Source organism: Aptenodytes patagonicus, chromosome 6 (assembly GCF_965638725.1).
Source record: "Aptenodytes patagonicus chromosome 6, bAptPat1.pri.cur, whole genome shotgun sequence".
Taxonomy (NCBI): domain Eukaryota; kingdom Metazoa; phylum Chordata; class Aves; order Sphenisciformes; family Spheniscidae; genus Aptenodytes; species Aptenodytes patagonicus.
The window spans coordinates 14,187,428-14,210,126 of NC_134954.1; the positions used below are offsets into that span (position 1 = coordinate 14,187,428).

Below are 22,699 nucleotides of genomic sequence, written 5' to 3' on the forward strand. Positions count from 1 at the left end.
TTCTGTTCACGAGACGGTGGGGCGTGCTGGTCCCACAACAATCTGAACCTCCTCCACTTACATAGTCCAGTTTTGAGCTGGGGAGTTGGGCCTGGGCACAGGGATGCTATGGTATCTGGGGATCCCCGTGCCCTTCCCAACCACCCTCACATCTCGTGTCGCTGCTCTATTACAGCCCCAGATGTCATTCCCAAAGGAACACGGGTGGCTGAGAGTCCATGCTTCCACAAATGTAGCCAGGAGTCCTTCTGCAGCATCCATTACTTCACATGTATAAGAATTTTAATTGATCTGCCGTTTTATTGCCCAGTTTCTCGGTGTCATCCGACCCCTGCCGCCTTCTCCTGGCTCTGCCCCCACCAGCCATTTCACCACCTCTCCCAGATGGCTCGGGAGCGAGCACACGGCCTGCTTCCCCGTGACCTCGCTCCCCTCTGCGCGCTTTCTCTCCCCGCTCCCCGCCCGGTGGCTCCTCCTCGCCGCAGCCCGCCTCAGCACGCCTATGCCGCGGCAGCCACTGGCGGCCGGCCCGGCGCGCACACCCTCCGTCCCGCCGGCCCCCGCGCTCGCCAACATGGCGCTGGTGCTGGCGGCCGAGCGGGGCCGCTGCTGCCTCTGGGCGCTGCGGCGTCAGTGAGTGCGGGGCGGGGGGAGGCGGTACGCGGCGCGCCGGGCCCCGCGGCTCCTCGGGGACGGCGGGCGCTCGGCGGCGGCTGTCGGGCCTGGCGGGGGGGAGGCTTCCCAAAGCCGAGCCTGGAGCCGGGCTGCCCGAGGGAGGAAGGGGGAAGGGGCTCTGCGCCTCGGGAGGAGCGAGGGACCTGGGCCGCCGCCCGGCCCGGCTGCTCGGTGTCGAGGGTGGCGCGTGTGCGGGGGGGGGGGCGGAGATACAGGTACCCCCCGCTCTTCTGCGGAAAGAAAGAGCAAAAAAAACCCACCTAGAGTTTCAAGCATAGTTTTAACAGTTGGTACAGGTTCCATGAAACTGCCCTGGGTGGTCGGGGTTTGATAACCATCGCTGGCTGCCCGCTGTACTCACCCCTCCGCTGGCTGTAATCCTGTGCAGAACGAATCGGCGACCGTGATAGCTGTTACTAGAAGTTTAGGAAATGCACTAATTTCCCCTCTCGTTGTTGAAACTGAGCTTTCGGTTGTATGGTGTCAAGGACGTCTCATGTCCTTTTGTCTGATATCGTTTAAGAATTGCTGGACTTGATCCAATATTCCAAACTTGATTTATATGTTAATTAAAACAGTTCCAAGAGTTTACTTTTACAGTTTCTTCCAGCCACTTAGCCTTCGCTATCTGATTTCTTCAGTATTAGTCGTTTGAGGTTTAACTTTTCATTTCTGAAATTCTTCATAGCTCTTCTTTCTCGCTATCTTTCACATTCTTTTCTCTTGCACCTTTATTCTATACAAACAACCCTTATTTCCTTTTTAAGCTTTTCTGTTTTGTGGTTGGTTATGTCATCTTTCCTGAATACTTCGAGTTGCATTCTCTGTAATAAATGCCAGATGCTGGCTGTTCTGTCCACTACAAGAGGTTTGTTTTTTCTTTTTTTTCTAAATATATGTTGACTGTTTCAATTTGAATGCTGCTGAAAAAGCAAGGGGATAATTTCTGTTGTGTCTAAATGAAAACACTTAAGGAGAGATCTGGTGAAGTTTGTACGACCTTCCTTCTTGTACTTGAATATGTTCAGTATAAATAGTTGCATCAAAAGCTTCAGAGTTCTTTTACTGCTGTCTTCCTCTCACCTGAAAATAAAAGTAGCTCAGCTGCCACTTCTTGATATACTTTAGTAACATTTCTGTGTGTTTATAATTGTACAGGCAATGGAACCAAGTACAAAGATTTGTGAAATGGGCCTCAACAATAGGTATGAAATTTAACTTCTTTGGCTACTAGGTTTAATTGCATGTGTAATGTGGATCGTTTTACAATTAGTTTTAGACCGTTAGTTGCTGAAAAACTGGAGGTTTTTAAAAATAAATGTTCAATATTTGTATAGTTTTTGAAAACAGTAGTCTGTAGCTGACCTAACAGAAATAATCTTTAATGTGTAAACAACATTTTGAATAATTTTATCTGTCATATTTAGGTATACTCAACTTAATGAAAACTATTTATTTTTGTGATATTTCCCTCTGAGTCCTTTTCTGATACAAACGTCGCAAAGTCTGTGAGAATTGTCTTTTAGGCATAATGGTATTTAAACAATATATGAAGGAAAGCTAAAAATATTTAGCAAGATGATTTAAACTGACCCTGTTGTCATGCTGTCTAAGAAGATACGTTTTAGAATTCAGAGATATATTTTCATTTTATTAGTTAGTTTTAAGCTATTTAGTTCTGCCTGTGAGATCTCTGGCTGTGCTGGCCTTATATTTCTGTCACGTTTTAACTGCTGTCATGAGACTTAATTGAAGCTTGTAAGTCACTGTTCAAAAAAACCCAACGACAAAAGCCTTCGTACTTCGTTATTTCTTTGTGACTGTGTATCAATGGGGAATAGTGCTCTTCAAAGAAATGTGAATCACTTCTATTGGGGGGGGCAGGTGTTAATTGTTTCCTAGTTGGTCCAGAAAGTACACAGTAAAAATATAAGCATCAATTTTTATGTTTAAGTGTTGTTTTAGGGTTAGAATATATTTCTTGAATTCTAAAAAGAAAAAAAGACTTAAACATACTTCTGCATAAGGACTCTAAGGAAAAAATTCCAAGACTAGCATGGAAATGCTTTTGGGTGAAGCATGTGTTGTTTCATTATTGGAAGAAATGCATAAACACTATAAATGATGAAAAAGAAATCAGAATTTTAAAGTTGCTTTATTTCCAGGAATGGTTTTAAGGATATATTTCTTTTAAAAGTTGCTCACTGTGCTTCGTGCTTTTAAACAGGAGGTCACAACATAGGGAAGATTCTTATCGCAAACCGAGGAGAAATTGCATGCAGAGTGATGCGAACAGCAAAGAAAATGGGTGTGAAGTCTGTAGCAGTTTATAGTGAAGCAGACAGGAATTCCGTGCATGTAGCAATGGTGAAGTATATTCCTTAAGTTTGTGATCAACACTCATTCACAGCAGTAGTTCTCATTAGTAAGTTCAATGTGAAAGCAGGTGTGTGTGCTAATGCAGTTGATTTTCACACCTATAGAGTTACTTCCAAGTATATAACCAAGCAATAATCATAATCAATGAAAAGTTTGCCTAGTCTCTGTCTCAGCACCTGACAACTTTACAGGGAGCGCATTGAAGTTTAGCTCTCTAACTCCAGAATAGCCACTGGGGGTTAGAGAATGGACTCTAACTCTTCTCTTTATGGGAATAAAGTCAGAATTTGTTTCACCCAGTTGAGTCTCTCCATGAAGAGAGGCAGTGATTTAAACTGTTGCATGCTAGCAGTGATACACAATATAATTAGCTCAGACATTCAGTTAAGTTTGCTTTTTAGTATCTAATAAACAGTCTGTATTATGTGTATTTTTTCTGTAACAGGCAGATGAAGCATATTGCATTGGTCCAGCACCCTCACAGCAGAGTTACTTGGCCATGGAGAAAATAATGCAGGTGGCCAAGGTCTCAGCAGCACAGGTAAGTAGATCATGACCTTAAATCTTCCGTTACATCCATGCTCTCTAGTTCTTTATTTTTACCCATGGTGTTTCCATCATGTGTTTCCTTAGCACTCTACTGAAGTTTCAGGGTTTTCTAAGCTAAACTGCTATAAAAATAGGCTGGTAACATTATTCTGTTTTAGGCTATTCATCCAGGTTATGGTTTCCTCTCAGAAAACACAGAGTTTGCAGAGTTGTGCAAGCAAGAGGGAATCATCTTCATAGGTCCGCCTTCATCTGCTATCAGAGATATGGGTATTAAGAGGTATCTATTTCTGATTCGTTACTTGGTTATGCAATTTACAGTTTGGCAAAGCTAATTTTGTTAACAAATGACCAGTTGTTCCATAATTGTTTTATTCTGTCAATTTTCATTGTCTTTTATTTTTGTGGCTTTCTTCAAAGGAATAAGTTCCAGGTTTATAGATGTGGGATGCCTATAGACATAGAAACAATCAAGATTGTTCAGTTATTAGGATTTTGATAATTAAATACCTAACTGATTCTAGTTTTCCAGAATGGGTGCATTGCAGTGTTATATAGGTAAGGGTTCAGCAGTCAGACTGGGTGTCTTGTATATTGGTCAAAAGAACGGTGGAAAAGAAACACCATATCATCAGGGGTTATTGTGGCTCATGTAAACTGGTTGTTCATCACAGAGGATCTTATTCTTAGTTACTTAGATCAAAGAAGTGTTTCCAGGGTATGAAGTGTAAATCAAGAATATGGAAATAAGGTTATTACCAACACATGAACTGTGTAATATTAATTTCAGAGAATTAATTTTTTATCACTTCCTAACGTGAGAGTAAATTACCTCTGTAATTTAACTAGTTTTGCATGCATATTTGAAGTTATATGAAGTTGTTATGCTCGAGTGTTTTTGGGTGAAAACACACCCAAAGTGTGAATGGTGTGAATCCAGCCTGTATCATGAAAAGAGTTTTGCCTTTGTACAGCTTCAAATGTAGTTTTGGCAGGATACAGTGTTGTAATTTGAAAATGTTAGGTTTTGGCCTCTGTAATGTGGGTCAAAAGATAGGAAAGAACAGTAAGCCTGAAACTGACTACTACTTTTATGTGGAGGGCTTGGAGAAAAAGATCCTGATTTGAAACATTTGATTAATTACAATCAAATCGTATGTAACCCGCTTATGTAAGTAGTCCCACTGAGGTCAGCAGAACTACTTTTGTGAGGAGAATTAACATTGGGAACATATACAGGTTTGGAGCTTAAAGTAAAAAAAAATACTATTATCATTCTAAACATAAAACTATTCTGTCAAAGCACTTCCAAAGCTATAATGTCTGCTGCTGGCGTTCCTGTTGTTGAAGGTTATCATGGAGAAGATCAATCAGATGAGTGTCTGAAGGAACATGCCAAGAGAATAGGATATCCAGTAATGATTAAAGCTGTTCGCGGAGGTGGAGGGAAGGTAAGGGAACTAATCTGTTTATCACATGGTGTAAAGTTGTTGTGTCTCGGTATCTGTAACTGAATATTCTAAAAGAAATCTTTGAAAACAAAGAAACTGGAAAACTACTTTTGGTTAAAATTTATTATTAATGTCCAACCTAGCACTATAAAATCTCATTTCCATTTGTTGTGCAGTCAGGCACAAGATAATTAGCTGGTATAAATTGGAAGAGTTTTGTTTATTTCAATGGATCTCCAGTAATTCACATAAGCAGAAAAGTTGTCCTATGGATTTGTTTGTGGGAAATTAGATGACTTTAAATTGTTACTTTGTGATAACTTGTGACTTTTTTTGCTAACAGTTTTAAATGTTGCATAAGAAGTGATTAGAAATACCATTGAAGTATTTGGTGTCTAGACACTTTTAAATGTATGGTGAATTCCCTGTCTAAATCTGATTTCACTCTGAAATAAATTTGTATAAAAATGGCATGATAGAGAATTATAGTTATTTCCAAAATCGCTATATTTATTTTTTAATGAAATCAGTTTTTCTCTGCTAATCTTTGAAAATTTCTATGATATTTAAGAATAAAATTGAATTTTGTACTCATCCATATCAATGGAATGATAATATCTATTTTTTACACTTCTAATGGCACTTTCAGTGGGACTTAGTAGGCTTATCTTATTGGAAGTTGATACACAATTTTGCTGAAGTTTGAGAAAGAAGGGAAAAGTGTTATCATTAAGCTCATTCCTTGCTGTTTTAGTCATGTACCTGTTTGTGTGCAACAAGGATTTTTTGTGTACCATATTTTTAGATATTTAGATATGCTTTTTTCTTTTGTATTTTAGGGCATGAGAATTGCTCATTCAGAAAAGGAGTTTCTGGATCAACTAGAATCAGCTAGGAGAGAAGCAAAGAAGTCTTTCAATGATGATGCAATGCTGATTGAGAAATTTGTAGATAATCCAAGGTGAGAAATAGATGTTTTAATATAAACACTAATGTTTATTCTACTGTTAAATAAACGTAACTGGTTTAGTGGTGGGATGAAAATTGGTCTTGTATGTTTTATTTGCACTATGGGAGGTGTTAATTTAGTCAAAATTGTTTGTAATGAATTGAATTCTTGTAGTGACTTTGTTTTGAATGATAAGAATTAAAATACCGCTGTTTGGGAGACATGGCAGTGACGTTTAATGACATTGATATTCCTCCTTGAGTGAGCTTTCTAAACTCAATTTACATCTAGAAAAAAAAATCACTTTGTAATACTTGAACTACAGACCTGAGTGAAGCTGTCATGGTGTTTCTGCTGCCCTCAGGTGTCCTAAACTAGTTATTTAATCTTTCTCTATTTTGATATTTAAAACAGAAGTGATAGTCTTTACCTCATGCCTGACCTGTGAAACTGAGCTAATTTATTTTTTATAAAAAACTTCTCAGAGAGGTCTGTTTGATACTCTTGTACTTTATATCTGTTTTTCTTGAAGCATCACTATAAAGCAAGCTTTTATTCTAAAGAGACTGAGGGCCTGCTTATGCTGTCAGATGGGCATGAGAAAAATCTCATTAAATTCCTGGGGAATTTCTTTTGCCAGCATCAGAGGATTATCAGAATGGTGACAGACTTTTCTTAGTTTTATATATAGAATGAAGTTCTGCCACCTAACAGTTGTCCTCTGAAATGGCATGTTGAAATAAACAATGTTATTCCTGAGCCAGGGCTGCTGCCCCTTGTGAATTGCTACACAGTAAATTATGAGGGGAATCATCATTATCAAATAATAGTGAAGTGGTTTTCCTTTTATTATAATAAAATAACTAATAAAGAGGTAGCAGCCTTTAGATACGTATCTTGTTTATCCTATGGCCTATGAGGCTTCACTGCAGTAGCTGGCATTTAGAATCCTATTTCATTTAGGAGACTGAGGAGGTCTAAACCAGTTGAAATCCTGCGTAATAGCAGCCTCATTTCTACATTTTTGGCTATTTGAGGGCAGACACTTAAACCTGTAAGAAGTCCTACTGAAGTGTACAGGACTGTGTACAAGTTCAAATTGGGTGAAGTCAGTCGCAGGATTGGGGCTTTATTGAAATACGTTGAACCATTTATTATTATGAAACAGGCATGTTGAAGTCCAAGTATTTGGTGACCATCATGGCAATGCAGTCTATTTGTTTGAAAGAGACTGCAGCGTGCAAAGAAGACACCAGAAGATCATTGAAGAGGCACCAGGGGTGAGCAGAAAGTTCTTAAAATATTTTTTGAGCTGACGTATTTTTAAAGTAATTGCTAACTCCCATCGAATTTATTTAGCGGGTAGTAATTTATTTGTAATTCTCAGTACCTGTTTTCATTTTGCTGCAGAAGATGTTTTAATTGAAAAAATGACTTTCTTTAGAAAATAATTCTCAGGGAAAAATTATATAGATTTCAAGTATAACATTGATTAGGATTTCACTACAGTTGCTAAATACCGCAAAATATTCATGCATAGTAGGTTTAATATCACCAAAATTCATAATACTTTATAAACTTTTGTATTATTATTTACAGCCAGGAATTAATCCTGAAGTTCGAAAGAGCCTTGGAGAAGCTGCTGTCAAAGCAGCTAAAGCAGTGAATTATGTGGGAGCAGGTAAGTCTGGAGGTATGGCTGCTCCAGAGGTATGCTTTTAACTCAGTAAGACTTTAAGCCTCAAGGCAAATGGCATCTGGTTGTTTTAGAGTATGACATACATCCCCCAATTTTTTTGAGGTTTAAGCAAGTAATCACATAGTTAATTCTGATGTAATTACAAATTTAAACTAGCATACCTGGTCTGAGCTCAAGACCAGTGGCAGCTGGAGAATAGAAAAAATTTCAGAGCAGATAATTCAATCAACTGGATTGTTGTTGGAAAGTGAGCATTATGCATGTTAGTAAGTTTGAGCAGAGCAAAGGAAAAATAATTTCTCTTTCAGCATACAAAGAATAATAGTTTATATTCAAACAGTAAAGCCTTTAAAAAAAAAAAAACAACAAACCCACAACTCACTGTCTGTAAAGTCCACATTATTTCCCAGATGAAAAATAACCTGGTAAAATTATTTGTGACTTTTCTTTTCTCACTGCTTTCTTTGGATACTTATTTTTAAAAAATAATTACACGCCCTGTACATACACACAATACTTCAAAGAGTCTTCATGCACTTTTTACAGCTCTAACAAAATGCAGCTCTTACTGTGGAAGAGAATGGCTACTAAAGAGCACAGGATATGTAAATGTGCGAGGAAACAACCCTTCTGTTTTCAGACCTCAATTGTGTGACCCTTTAAGATCATTTGTATAGAATTTAATAAAATTTAGCGTATCTGGTTTAGAAATAATAGTCTTGTCCTGGCATAAATCAGTTGTCTTAGGCGTCCATTCTGGAAAAAGTCTTGTTTTGGTGAAGTGCCCTTTTATTAAATACTTCAGGAACAGTGGAATTTATTATGGACTCCCAACATAATTTTTACTTCATGGAGATGAATACCAGACTGCAAGTAGAGCACCCAGTTACAGAGATGATCACTGGAACAGACTTGGTGGAATGGCAGCTTAGGGTAAGTGTTAATTGATTTTACATGTAGAGTTCCTCTTGTCTGGTGAGCAGTGCTCTTTGATATTGTGTACGAGAGACCAGATAGGTTTTCAGATCCTCATCTCCTGTTCAGCTAATTGGGTAGTTTCCTTTGCTCCTAAGGAACATCTCGTATTACTGTATTTGATGGTAGAGCATTGTGTAGCTGCTCTGAATTGCAACAAAGTCTTCTTCCAGTTATGTAGAGAAAAACATTTTTTAAAGTATATTTAGAGAGGTTATAGAGAATGTGGAACGTAGGAGGAGTAGGGTCCTGATCTTTCCCTTGCCATGCTGAAATTTTTTTTAAACTCTAGTTCAAATGTATCTCTGGCCCAAAAATCATTCTTGGATCAGGCTGTAGGAGGAAAACTCTTCAGAAAAACGTGTTGAGTGTTATACCAGTATAGTCACATTCTAAATGTATAGTCATGTGGACTGGAAACAGGCTATTTCCTCACACCCTTAATTTGCAGAGAGATTACTCACATGTTCGAATGATAACAGGAAGTTTTGGACCTTAGGGAACTGGAAATGAGAAACAGTTCTGGTTAGATAAATCCAAAAGTGAAGACAGCAGCACACATTGAGCTTAAGTAGATAGGGGAGTGTTTAGTGTAACCAGAAAGAAAACTAAAATGGCAAATGCTGATGCAAAAAGGAGGAGCTTTTGGCTTCCTGATCTGGGTTGAGCATTGAGTGCTGAGTTGGAGCAGGGATCAAACAATACTGGAAGGAAGAGAGAAGGTGGAAAGGTTCAGTCGTCTTGGCATGTGGCTTAATGAGTCGATAGATAGAATATGTCTGTCAGTTCTTGGAGAGATTATTTTTGTGAATCTGTATAGTACTACTCTTTCTTTGAAGACTAAGTTATATTCCGCTGTCTCTGCTGAAATTCATAGTTTGGTGGCAGAAGGCAGAGTATGGAAAATCCCCGACACTTCAAAAGAAGATGAAATGTTGCTACAAATTTTTTAATAGGAACTTGTATTTTCCCATGTAGGTGGAAATTGTGTAGCTTCCTGGTCAAGGGTCTCCTCTGTGTTTAACTGCAGCAGGCTTCTTGTTATTATTTTGTCCCTAAAAGCCTTGTTTTTTTCAGTCTCAAACTGGTGTGTTGTTGGTGTTTGTTGGTATTCCTGTATTTGTAATATGAATTCCTTTGAGTAATAAAATGATGTTTCCATCCCCATTAAATGTTCTTAAATTGTCAGAAACCCCCTTAGAGAAACATTCCCTTAAATGCATACACAGTATACAGACAAATCAACAGCGTATGCCAGTAGTGCTGGCTGCCAGTAATCCATTTTACCATCTGCTTCTGGAGCAATTTTTCTCTAATAAAATCTTGTCTTAGTTGACCAGACTTTACCTTAAACAATTATTTTTTGCCATAACCAGTAGAAAAAAATTAGACTGTTCTTCCATTATGTTTTAGCTGTGTGAAATATTAGGAGGTTGATTTACACAACAATAATTCAAAATCCTTTGACTGGTGACTCACAGAGAAAAGGATGGAATAACTTCAGAACTAGCCTTTTATGACCTACCGCTTTTTTCTCCTTGCACTTTTTTTCATGTGCTTTCTAGTTGTTCATGTTTAGAAGAAAGATATTTAATATTTCATACATTGGCACTCCAGAATATTGATCCTGCATTAAAGAAAAAACCCTGTTGTTTTCAGGTTGCAGCAGGAGAGAAGATTCCCCTAATGCAGGAAGAGATTCTGCTCCGAGGCCACGCATTTGAAGCTAGAATATATGCTGAAGACCCTAATAATAACTTTATGCCAGGGGCTGGGCCATTGTTACACTTATCCACCCCACCACCTGATAGTTTCACCAGGATAGAAACTGGAGTCAGACAAGGTAAAACTGAAGGCAGTGGCGTAATCAGAAATATTTCACATCAAAAGCTTTTCTTTGTAAGCCTTTCCCTCTTTGGCCTAAATAAGTTTGTCTGACAGGGTATAGAGACAAGTCTCTACAGGATTACTCTTCCTTGTGATTGTCCATGTACTTTTGGTCAATCACTGAATATTTTATTTACCTCTTTATTTACCTGTATCCAAATTACTGTCCATTGGATCATGCTGATTATATTCCCATCAAAATTTATCAATCCTGCTTTCTGGTTGCAACAAAGAAAAGTGAATTTGAGTAACGTTACCTCTGCAAAAGTCTGTACTGAAGTTGTCCTTGCAATTGAAATGCCAGGTCATGAAAGATTAATGTTCTTTAAGGACACAGAGAAATGCGGCCATCAATTGTGTCAGAGTTTAATGCCGTATGGTGTGCAGTACTATGCATTACCAACTTTCAGAAAGACTTGGTTTAGTGCTACAGCATTTTTTTTTATATATTTTAGGTGATGAGGTTTCTGTTCATTATGATCCAATGATTGCAAAGCTAGTTGTTTGGGCTGAAGATCGTCAAGCAGCACTGAGAAAGTTGCGATACAGTTTGCATCAATATAACGTAAGTAGAAGGAACGCAGTATGATTTCAGATCTTGAGCTAACTTTGTGAACATCTTGAGCTAACAAAATATGGATGAAATGCTACAGTAAAACAAAAGTGGTTTCTAAGAGGGAGCTTGCATTGCCGCTACCATTTCAGAATTGTTATTTGTTTTCAGAGGCTGTATTTTTTCCTAATTTGCAAACTGTTCATTGGTGGAGTGAGTAGAGATAAGTGTGAAGTCCAGTTTTACACAGATTTTTCTTAAGTTTGTGGTATCTTCAAGTGGATGATGCAGCTGGGACTTTATATAGCAGTAAGGCTAAACAACATTTTCAATTGTAGCATGAGCTTTCTCAAACTTAAAGGAATTTGTAGGTGGAATTTGTGTCAGACGATGTTTGCTTGTAATTTCTAATTTATAAAAACAATTAAATTTTTAGACTATACCTGTGGTAAAGAAATAATGGAGAATTTTTAATGCTGCCAGTTCTTTTTAAGAAACGGTCCCTTTTCCCCTGTAAAAACTACAGGTATTGTATATATTTTCAAAAACAGAATTCAGAAAGTTTGACTTGAGGTGAGACTGAATATTATTTGTGCAGAATTAATTTACACTTTTAAATCAACAACATAAACATGATTGAGGTACTGAAAATGTTTGGCCCACTGTTGTTTTTAGCTAAAAATGAAGATTACTGCAAGTTAAAGAGATAAAAGAATTCCCTTGGTTTTTTTCAGAATTCTCTTAGTAGTTTTGTCAATAAATGTTGACAGCACAATATCATTATCAGTTTCACTGATTTCTCTAAAATAATTAGTTCTATTTTCATGTTGTTTGCTTAGGTATTTTGTGCTACAGGAAACTGATAGTATCTAGTAAATTCATAAAAGTCACTGTTCCCATTTGTTATTAGTAAAAGATCAAATATGAAATATCTGAAACTATTTTAAGTAATTTTTAATGAGGCACTTTTCATATTAGGAATGTTCTTTTAAATACTCAGAGCATGATTTTCTGAAATAGTAGGGTTTTTTCCTAAATTACCTTCCGTTACTATTGCTGGGAAACTTTCTTTGACTTCACAGTGGACAAAGGTAGCATTTTGAAAACAGAGTGCTTTTGAGAAAGCTACTCGTTTGTTTTTTTTTTTCTTTTTAAAAGCAATGGTTTCATCAGTAATAAAACAGACCAGTTGAATTAATTACATTTTATTGATAAACTCTGTGTTTTGATGGTGCTGTCTGAAGAAAGATTCATCTATCATCTGTGCATAAGTTGAGCAGAAAGCTGTATATTCATTCATAACTTCATTTTAATTTGGCAATATGCTTCTTTCTCTTTACAGATTGTAGGATTAAGCACTAATATTGATTTCTTACTGAGCCTGTCAGGACACCCACAGTTTGAGGCTGGAAATGTGCACACTAATTTCATTCCTCAGCACCATGATGAACTGTTTCCAACTAAAAAGGCAACCCCACGTGAAGTTATGTGTCAGGCAGCTCTAGGACTCATACTGAAAGAGAAAATGCTAACAGATGCTTTTAGAGATCAGTCAGATGGTAAGGATCATTCTTTTGTTTCATTTTACTTGTGACTGGATGAGACAGTGCTGTGAGCTCATGTGCAATTATTTAATTTGTGTGCTCCCTTTTTGCCTCACTTTGTGCCTGCTCAGGGTTGTGCATTCTGGCATCTGTCAGATATTTACACACAGAGCACACTATAACTTTTGTTAAGGGACAGATACTGAATATATCACCTGAATATATCAGTCTGTGCTTCCCACAGCACTTCAGATAAGCCCTATCTGAAAGACCTTGGGATTCACAATCAGTGTCACTGTGTACTCTTTGCTCTTTACAAGCATAAACAGTGAGTATCTGTCACTATTATTCCTACAGTTGGCCCAAGGTCTTCAGAGGTAAAATTGACTCTGCTAGGATTGGGAGAGGCAGTAAGGTTTAATGGAATGAACAGGACTCCAGGAGCTGAACATTCTTGAGTTCTGACACCATTAATATATGGCTATACCAGTGGGGCATGTGATTGCTGTTAATAAAAACTTATAAATCTAATAACTTATAAACATATAAATCTAATATATGCTGCCAACAACCTCGTTAATTTTCTTTACTCCTCCACTTTATCCTGGAAGCATGGGAGAGTGGCATTGGAAAGATTCCCATACACTATTCCGTTGCTTCAAGAGATGATGAACTAATCAGGCAATATCTGATAGCTGTATATGTGATCCATTCTCAAAACCACCAAGAAATAGAAAACCCTCAATCTTCCCAGGCAATTTGCTGCCATGTTTGACTACTCTTACAGTTGGAACCTTCACCTAAAGGTTAATCTGAATCTGCTATGTTGCAGTTGAATTCCCATACTTTCTTGTCCTGTTCAAGGATGTGCTCATGGAGAACAGTCAATATCCTTCTTAGTAAGTGCTGCTGTTAGTGTCACGTTTTCTATAGGTTACACAGCCTCAGTTTATTCAGTGTTGAAGCTTGAGTGAGGGATTGTCACTGTCTATTACAGTGGTTCCCCAATCTTTTATGTGCAATATAAATATATATAAGTATGATGATAGTAATAGTAGGACATTGATTTTATGGTGTAAGTTTTAAGTATTGTACTTAAAAAAAGTAGAATGAAAGTAACGTATCTGTATATTTTGTGTTTTAGATAAATTCTCACCTTTTGCATCCAGCACTGGTAGAAGAATAAATATATGTTATACTAGAAAACTGTCTCTGCTGGATGGGGAAAACAGTAAGTTAATAAAAACGTGTGTGGAGGGAAAGGAGATACTTGATGAATAAAGCTATTTCAACTGGTGCTTGAAAATTCAGGCTAAGAAACAGCAAATAGAAGCAGTATGAGTTTTTATGCAATTTAAGCTGGGAATTCACAGAATTGCATGATTAATCCACACTGTTAGATCTTGAGGAGATATAAACCAAATTCAAATGACGCTACTAATGTTCATCATTTAAATGAGTAAGGTTGAGATTTTTAAAAGAGCTGAGTGCCATTGACTTTTTTTTTCTTCACTTTGGTGTGAAAGTGCTTAGCGCTTTTTCCCATCAAAAATCTGTTTTCCATCCAGATAACTTAATACAGATTTCAGAGCATAACTTTAGGTGTTCATCTTTGAAAAACAAGTTGTCTAGAATTCAGTATGAAATCTGCAGTGTGTACTAAGCTAATCTGAAACTACTTGTTCTTAGTATTGGTAAGTCTTTTTTTTTTTAATCAAGAAAGATAGACTAAATATTGTTTATATGTCGTCATTCTCTGGATCCTATAATTAAATCTACTCACATATACATATTTTGTTTTATTGAACAGTTGTGGATGTAGCTGTAAGTTACAATCAAGAAGGGTCGTACAACATGCAGGTACAAGTCCCAATTTTTTCTGATACTTCATTAGATAAATGAAGAATCCATTCCTTGTAGACTTCTCTTGGTATTAACTGTTACTAAAGTTGCCTCGTAATTACTGATACAGGATTCTATTTTTGGTTTGCTTGCAGCCGTTGTTGTAGACTATTATTTTGGCCTGAAATTATCTTTGCTAGATGCTGGATTGGCATGGAAGAGCTACTAAAGGCTAAGAAAAGCATTTGTTTTTCCAGTATTTAAAGATCTTACTCTTTATTTCTGTCTTCCTTAAATTTGTCTTTCTAAAACATTGGAAGTTAGATTTAAATCTGCATTTAAAAAGACTTTTTTTCCACAGGACTCCTGCTTTATTTTGTGCATGAGATGGATCTCCTGTGGGATAAATAAAAGCTTTCTAGAGCATTATCTATAAGATAACACTTTTTTTTTTTTAAGATGGAAATTGGAAAGTGATTGCCAAATGAGATGAGGAACGATGAGACTAGTAAATCTTCTGGTTAAAGAATTGAATGATGCCTCACAGAATTGGCTTCTTTGTCTGTCTACACTATAAAGATCCTACAGGATACAACTCAAGATGCTTTAAACATAGATATTTTTGTGTGTGCATGTGTGATAGCCTCTTAGTTGTGTGGCTTATGGGGGTTGTATTTTGCTGAGTGTTGAATATCCTTCTTGCATCATCTGGAGTCGAATGGGTTTTATCTCAGATTTGGCACCCAGAATGATTGCATGCTCGAGAATGTAGTCTCTCTGTAGTTTAGCTTGTTTCCAATATTCAGAAAAGGGGAATTATGAGAATAAGTCGGTATTTATGAACTGCTTAGACTGTATAGAGATGAGTGTACTAGAAAAATAGTGAGAAAATTATTGTGCTTCTATGTGTATAACCACATGTTGGGTACCTCAAACCCTTATTTCTACTGATACGAATATTGAGATAACCCGTATCCCTCAAGCAATACCCAGTTTATTTTGAGCGTATTGATTACACATGTAATGCCAGGAGAGCTTTTACACTTTAGGCTTATCTCATATAAGTAATGTCAGCAAAAAATAAAAAGAGGCTGGAAGGAACATAGAGTGGGGCCTTTTGGGGAGGAGAAGTGCAACCGGGGAGAATGTAGACTCCCAGGGAAGAAGGAGGAATGGCAGTTGAGATGGAAATGGAAGCTGGAGATAAGGGATGGAGAAACAGAATCGGGAGCTGATCATGAGGAAGACATTGCCTCTGGAGCGCTACAAAACCTGTCCTGAGGCCAATCAACTAGAGCAGGTTGCTGGGCCATGGAACTGACAAGCACTCACAGTGCTGCCCAGGGTGTTGCCCTAATTTGCACCCCTGCTCAGGATACTGATCAAGCAAATGATTTTTTTTTTTTTTTCCTCAGGGATCAGTATCAGATCAACAGTATCCTTTCAATGCGTGTTGTAAGGTCTTCATTCACTGGAAAAACAGTATGCAACAATATAAATGAAGACTGAATTTTATCTCTACTCGTAACATCCTGAAAGACCAACAAGTCTCTGATTCTTTGTTCAGTGATGTTAGACTCAAAACCAAAAATATCAGTTAAATGTAATGTACTTATGTTCATATTCTTACTGTCTTTGCACCTCTGCCACAACTTCAGAATACAATTTCCATTGACGTAGATGAAAGGGTGACCTAAGAATAAATGACCTTTCCATTTGGTCTTCATTTTGCAGTTTTGGTGTTTAATTGACACTGTCTCCATTACTGCTCTCCTCTGCTCCTTTGTAGATTTACTGAATATATTGTAGTTTTTGCATTATAAGCTTCCAAGAGCGAGGAAGTTACCTGTCTTTTGGAAAGCATTGTGGAATCTTATGATGTCAGCTGAATAGTATGGATTTTTCAGTTTGAAGAAAGTCAAGATGCTAGGACAAATTAAAAATACTGGAATCTAGTAGCATCACTAAACTGAATATTCTGATTTTTTTGTTTTTCCTGAGAAATAATATACCTTTGTATTTTGCTGAGTGCTATTGCATAGTTTATGATAAAAATTGTCCTGGGAGAGCACACTTGCTAATCTTCTGAGCTGATTGCATTGGATACAGAATACAGTCTGTTAACTGAAAAATAAAGGATACATAAGATTTAAAAAGATTTCTTTTCTTTTAAATTCCAGAATTATCCATGAAGAATCACAGGTTATGAGCGTATACTACAAATACTAACTTCTGGTTTATTGTTCTTGAGGGGTTAGGCTTTGTCCTTATAAAAGCATTTAACTTTCAGATTCAAGATAAAACGTTCCTGATTTCTGGAGAGATCTTCAATGAAGGTGATTCAGTTTACTTGAGGTCTTCATTAAATGGAACAGTGTGTAAGTCCAAATTGGTCATTTTGGACAACACCATTTATCTCTTCTTCCCGGTAAAGTTCCTCTCTTTATTATCGCAAGCATAAAATTTCAGTTTTATCCATGCAAATGAACAATATAAATTACAAGAGAATTTGAAAGAGAATCATAATTTCAAGTTCTTACATTGGCCCGTAATGTTTTGATACTTGTTGGATTTATAGCTATAATTAGAAGTTAGTTGCTTATGGTCAGTGAGTGAGAAAATTAATTACTTTTAGAAAGATAAAATACAGTTAGGTGAATCAGAGTTGCAAATGATGATTTGGGAGGGGGGAACACAAAATATTAAAATGGCCAAGTATTTAAGTTTGTCATAGGACAGTAGCAATTACTTCAAGCTGACAATTATTTGAAAGTGCTTGTAACTTGTATTTTTATTTCAGTGTATTTAATTTTTATTATTAAATGATAAGAAAGAAATTGGTATTGGTCTGAGGAAGGGTAAGTTCAGCTAATATTAAAAAATAGGAATTATGACTTACCATGGCATTATCTGCATTGCATGAATAATGGCATTTGAAAGAGGAGACACCCTAATTTGCATGATTAGGCTGGTAATTTTTTATGTGCAGTTAAAAAGATTACAGGGTCTTAAAGTAACTCAATAAAAACGTAATTGAAATAAGTAAATTATTATGTATTAGTTTCAATAATTAACCTCTAGCTCCGAGCCCCTTAAGACTTTCAGCAGAATGCAGTGAAAACTTTGCTGCTCCAATGATGGGGACAAAATAACTCATGCTGGAATGGCAAAGCTCAGTTTTCCTGTGGTATCAGAGTGGAGTCTGAGGTGGGGGATCTAGAATAAACAGGAGTTTTTGGGTATGAGTAGGATATGGGGGAGAATGAGTCTTTGGGAAACTGGGTAGCAAGTCTGAGAGGAATTAGGGGATTTTGAATAACGGTGAGAATTTTTCATTAAACTTCGCACTGAATCCATTTTATTCTGAATTGTGAAACGCTCATATTGACAATGCTTGGCAATGAAGATGCGAATGTCTTTCTTACTCATTGCAGCAACCTGCCTACCCCTTGGGCAAACAGCCTTTACTCATTTTCTAAAACCTTCTGTGCCATTGCTGCGTGAATAGGGAAGGTGTGGGTTTGGTACAAAGGTCCATGTGCAGCCTCTTTTTCACAGGGGCAGTTCCTTCCTCGCTGATCCTTAGCAGCAGCAGGTGTGGCTTTTGAGGACTTAGACATTGGCAAAGTAATAAGCATGCCCACAGTCTTTTTGCTGCCCTGGCCCCAGTAGTCTGCCACCCTAAACAGTTGACTGATTTGACTAAAGCTGTTCTTTCCCTGTATGTCAATATGTCTCATAGTGGTATTATTTTATGTTCTTAGCTCATATGTCATTGATTTTATTTCTGTAGGAAGGTAGTGCTCAGATTGGCCTTCCTGTACCCAAGTACCTATCTGCAGTGAGTTCGGTGGGAATGCAAAGTGGTGCTGTAGCCCCCATGACAGGCACAGTTGAAAAGGTAATTATAATAATACGGGTAGGAAATTAATTCTCCAATATATATCCAAGTTCACTCTTCCAGAAATGGTGCTTGCTTCTGTACTGCCAGGAAAGGATCAGGGCCAGAACGTCAGTGCTGAGTGGCTTCTCCCAGCTGGAAAAAGCCGTTTACTCTGACTTTTCAGCAGCCACCCAAGAGTTTTTCAGGCTTATAGTCTTCTTTTTCTAGAGCTCTGGAAGATCTGAATATTTAACTAATCCTACTACTTAAATAATTTTTTCTTCATCTTAATTAATTCTAAGTCAAAATTCCCCAAAGTGTTAAAGGCTGTTTGATCCATTTCATCTAACCAGAAGACTGAGATGCTAGATGCACTTGAAAAAAAAGAAATAGTCAGAAATGCCTTTTTTGTTAAGCTGTGTGTTTCACTGCTGCTGTTTCTGTTTGTTTCTTTTTCTGTAGCTCAGCAAGTCTTGTGTATTTTTCTGTACAATGGAAAAGTTTCAAAAGAAAAGAGATTTCCAGGAGAGTTTAGTAGCTAAAGGATTCCACTAGCAATAAAAAGGCATGAACCCTTTCACAGGGTGGAGTACATTGAATATGGATCTCTTACATGCTGAGTGAACACTCTAAATCAAAGTTATTGCAGAAAAACTAGGTGGCTCCTGCAATCTTCTTTCTGGATTTAACAACTTTAGTGGCTGACTCCAGGAAGAGGTTCTGAAAATAGAAGCTCTTAAGCCCGGAAAAGGTAGAATATACATTGTCTCTTCTAGTGTTTCTTCTTTGATACATAAATGGCTTCCTGGTCATCCTGTTAGCTGTTACTGAACCTCTTTCTATAGCCTCCGACTCCCCTTGGGTATTATCTACAGAACTCAGATACCCAGTTCAACAATAATAAAGATATTACGAGGCTGTTCTGCAAAACCACAGTCACTCAGTGGATTGTGCTAGCCACGATCCAGCTGATGATTTTTAATGGTAGAGACATGCATGATTTTTTCCTAATTTTCTTTTGAATTGTAGGTGTTTGTGAAAGCAGGGGATAAGGTTCAGACTGGAGACCCTCTGATGGTTATGATAGCTATGAAAATGGAGGTGAGTGACATACAAAAGGTTTTAATTACTGAGAAAATAAAAATCTGGTCATAATTTAATTATTTGTGGTTGCATTATTGAAATATGGTGCAGATTGTAGCTTGCAGATGTCAGTATCCCTTTATATGCTGTAAAACAAGTGTTGTGTCTGACTAGATTTTAGAGGATTATATTTGCTGTTATTTTATTAACAAATGATGATTATATAATCCATGCTATTCTGCAGATGGTTTAACATTCATTTGGTTAGCTTCGTCAGTCCTTCTCTCCCTTCCCAAGAAATCAAGAATCCTTTCATTTTTCTAGCACAAAACTGTCTAGGTATATCTCTTGCTCACTGTCTGTGATATAAGCATATGTAATGTCTGCAGTTACTTCATGCAGAAATCTAGCTAATGATGACTTTGTAAATATGCCCAGGATTTTTTTGTTTATAATCTTTTTGTTATTATTTACATAAAGTTTTACCAAGAGCACACTAAAGATTCTTTGTAATTGTCCACATAGCATTCAGTGGACTAGTATTTTGGCCATTATATCTTGTCACATTGCTTGACCATGGCTCAAATTGCTTGAATTATAGTTTTTGTAGCCTGAACTGGTTTGGTTTGCCTATTAGTTTATTTTAAACTTCAGTTTGTGGTAACAGAATTAATGTTGTTGAGAAAATTTGCCTTTATCATGTCCTTTTCTAAATTGCACTAAAACTACATGAAATACAACAGCTGTGCACTAAAAAAATTACACCCAGAATTATTTGCGATTGAATGCTAAATGTTTGTGCCTCTCCAGCTGATATCTCAGACTGACATTATCTGAGGAGTTGTTCTTTTTTTTCAATGTTATTGAAATACAAAATGTAAAATTTAAAAAGCAAATTATTAAAGGAATCCTTGCTTAGATATGAGGATATTTAATACCTGATATTAAATGTTTTGATATTAGACTAACCCTATTTAGAAAATTACCAAGAAACAAAACTTCAATGGAAAACTAACCTGATACAATGCAAGCAGACCAGTTTGGGGATTGGTATGTAAACATGCTATTCCTTTACTGTCACTAGTAGCTGTATTTGTATTTCATCTGGATTTTGCCAAATATCTATTCAATAAAGACCCCTCCGGGCCAGCAAACAAAAATATCTTTAATAAATCTGCAGATTTCTCTTAAGGGAGCAAATCTGCTATATGATTAATGTTTTGGACTAAAACTGTATTATTTCTACCTGGTATTTATCGTAATAACAAAAAGTATTAGTGAAGTAAAATAATATTCAGCTGTTCATACTTCAAAATAGAACATTATATAGCATTTTTGTCCCCAGTATACTTATCAAAATAAATATTGATGAGAAAATAAAACTTGAAAAAGGTCTAGGATAACATTTTAAAAGAAAGTTTAAAATAAATATACATGTGTCAAAGGAAGTAATTAAGTGTGTTCTGTTTTAATTGCACCAAAGAGTAATATTAGCGTTTGCTGGAGGCAGCGAGAGAGAGGAGAAGGAAAAAAAAAAAGTAATCTGCTGGTTCACTATTGATCTGTTTCTATGCAGCATACCATAAGGGCTCCAAAGGCAGGAGTGATAAAAAAGGTTAATTTCCAAGAAGGTGCCCAGGCCAATAGACACGCTCCGCTAGTTGAATTTGTGGATGAAGAGGCCGAGTCAAAATAAAATTCAAGGAAGGTGCATTTTATTTTTTCTACTTTGCTGATTTTTCTCTCAGGAGAAGATTTCTTCATATTTTCAGCAAACTGTTTTGTATAATAGATGGGGGAATTGGTTTCCTCTGCACTTCCTGCATAGTTTGACTGTAAATTATGCTGACTTTACAGAAATTTGGATATCACTATACTGTAATCGTATATATAACTTGTGGACGTACGTGATTGTTGTTCAGTGGTTATGTTTGCCTGTGAAAAGGCATTAGACTGGAAGAAGATGTGGAACTCTTAAAGGATGGGAGAGGTTAGTAAGGACTGTAAGTTACAGACAGCTAGGGTTCTTTTGCCTACTTTGTCATTCACAGCTGCCTTTTTTCCCTGAGATGTGAGAGCATTGATTTGAAGGAAATCTGAAAGGTGACAGTTGTTTTGTGAATTCATTTCTCTGGCTAAATTCCTGTTTGTGGCTTATGCTTTTGCCCAAATAAGGGAATTCAGGATTGTTCCTTAGCCCAGGATCCCTCTCTGCCATTTTTGGTGCATCTTTTTTCCCCATTTACCTCAATGAGTAGTGAAAATTTGCATTTCAAAAATTATTTTAATATACTTTGAAATATCTGATACAAAGCATTTTTAAAATACATATTAGCATTTGCTACACTAATCAAAGCTGGAATGTAACTGCTTTCCAAAATATCATTTGATCTTTAAACATGGAGTAGTAGCACAGAAAGATAAGCTTACTTAATACTTAGAAACTGTGCCAAAATAAAATACTGACTTCAAAATCCTCGTTACTTTTCCCATATTGTTCACTTTCTAATATATTACTTATTGGCTGGAATGAAGTATACCAAAGTCTTTATAACAACATGAAATATGACTAAGAATAATAGATTTTTTTTTTGTATCTGCAGTGTTGCAGAAGGGAAAATTGGCAGTTTTTTTGATATGCAAAGAAAATATTTCTCAGACGCAGCATACTGATCATTTGCCATAAATTTATTTTAACTTGTTTAAAAAGCACCTCAGAGAAACAGGAAAAGGGAAAGAAAAAAACCCCCCACGTTTTAATTGTTGCAAACTTGCAAAATCTTTTCACCTTTTAGTTAAGGTGAAGTTCTGCTTGTCATATGAACTTTTGATATACTAACTTCAGATGATAGCATGGTTTATACTGCAGAAAGGAACAAACACAGATGCTGCAGTGATCCCAAACTTGTAGTTACATCTGTGCAAATGGATCCTTATTCTTACCTGAAATCTCATCTTTAAATCAATATACAATGTCACGGGGAATTCTCTGATCTGATTCTACAACTGTGCCGTGTTGCCTGCAATGCAGACAAAAATTGTAAAGAAGTAATGGCTCTGGATGGTCTGTATATTAAAAGCATACAGTAATACTTTTCAATTTTCCTTGTAATCCAATAGCCACCTAACAAAAAATTATACTCTGGTGATCATCTTGTAGAATATTGCCACAGTGATTTTTCTTTACTGCCAAATAAAAATTAAGCTTAACTTTGAATGTTTGTTTTCAT

The 22,699-nt window shown here is 36.8% G+C and overlaps 1 protein-coding gene across 2 annotated transcripts; it reads left to right on the forward strand.

Annotated features, from left to right (window-relative positions):
- Nucleotides 1-568: 568 nt before the first annotated feature.
- On the forward strand, nt 569-22,686 carry MCCC1 (methylcrotonyl-CoA carboxylase subunit 1). 2 transcript variants are annotated; one of them, XM_076341292.1, is made up of 19 exons: nt 569-633; nt 1,834-1,880; nt 2,903-3,042; nt 3,500-3,595; nt 3,762-3,883; nt 4,907-5,054; nt 5,894-6,015; nt 7,172-7,283; nt 7,603-7,684; nt 8,508-8,635; nt 10,337-10,520; nt 11,020-11,129; nt 12,460-12,676; nt 13,806-13,892; nt 14,472-14,521; nt 16,794-16,931; nt 18,297-18,404; nt 19,416-19,487; nt 21,046-22,686. In XM_076341292.1, exons 1-19 carry the CDS (start codon nt 575-577, stop codon nt 21,163-21,165), a joined length of 2,142 nt encoding a protein of 713 aa, XP_076197407.1. In that variant the 5' UTR covers nt 569-574; the 3' UTR covers nt 21,166-22,686. The 2 variants fall into 2 exon arrangements, with proteins under 2 accessions (XP_076197407.1, XP_076197408.1); XM_076341293.1 differs by lacking the exons at nt 16,794-16,931; nt 18,297-18,404; nt 19,416-19,487; nt 21,046-22,686 and adding an exon at nt 15,919-16,777.
- Nucleotides 22,687-22,699: the final 13 nt, after the last annotated feature.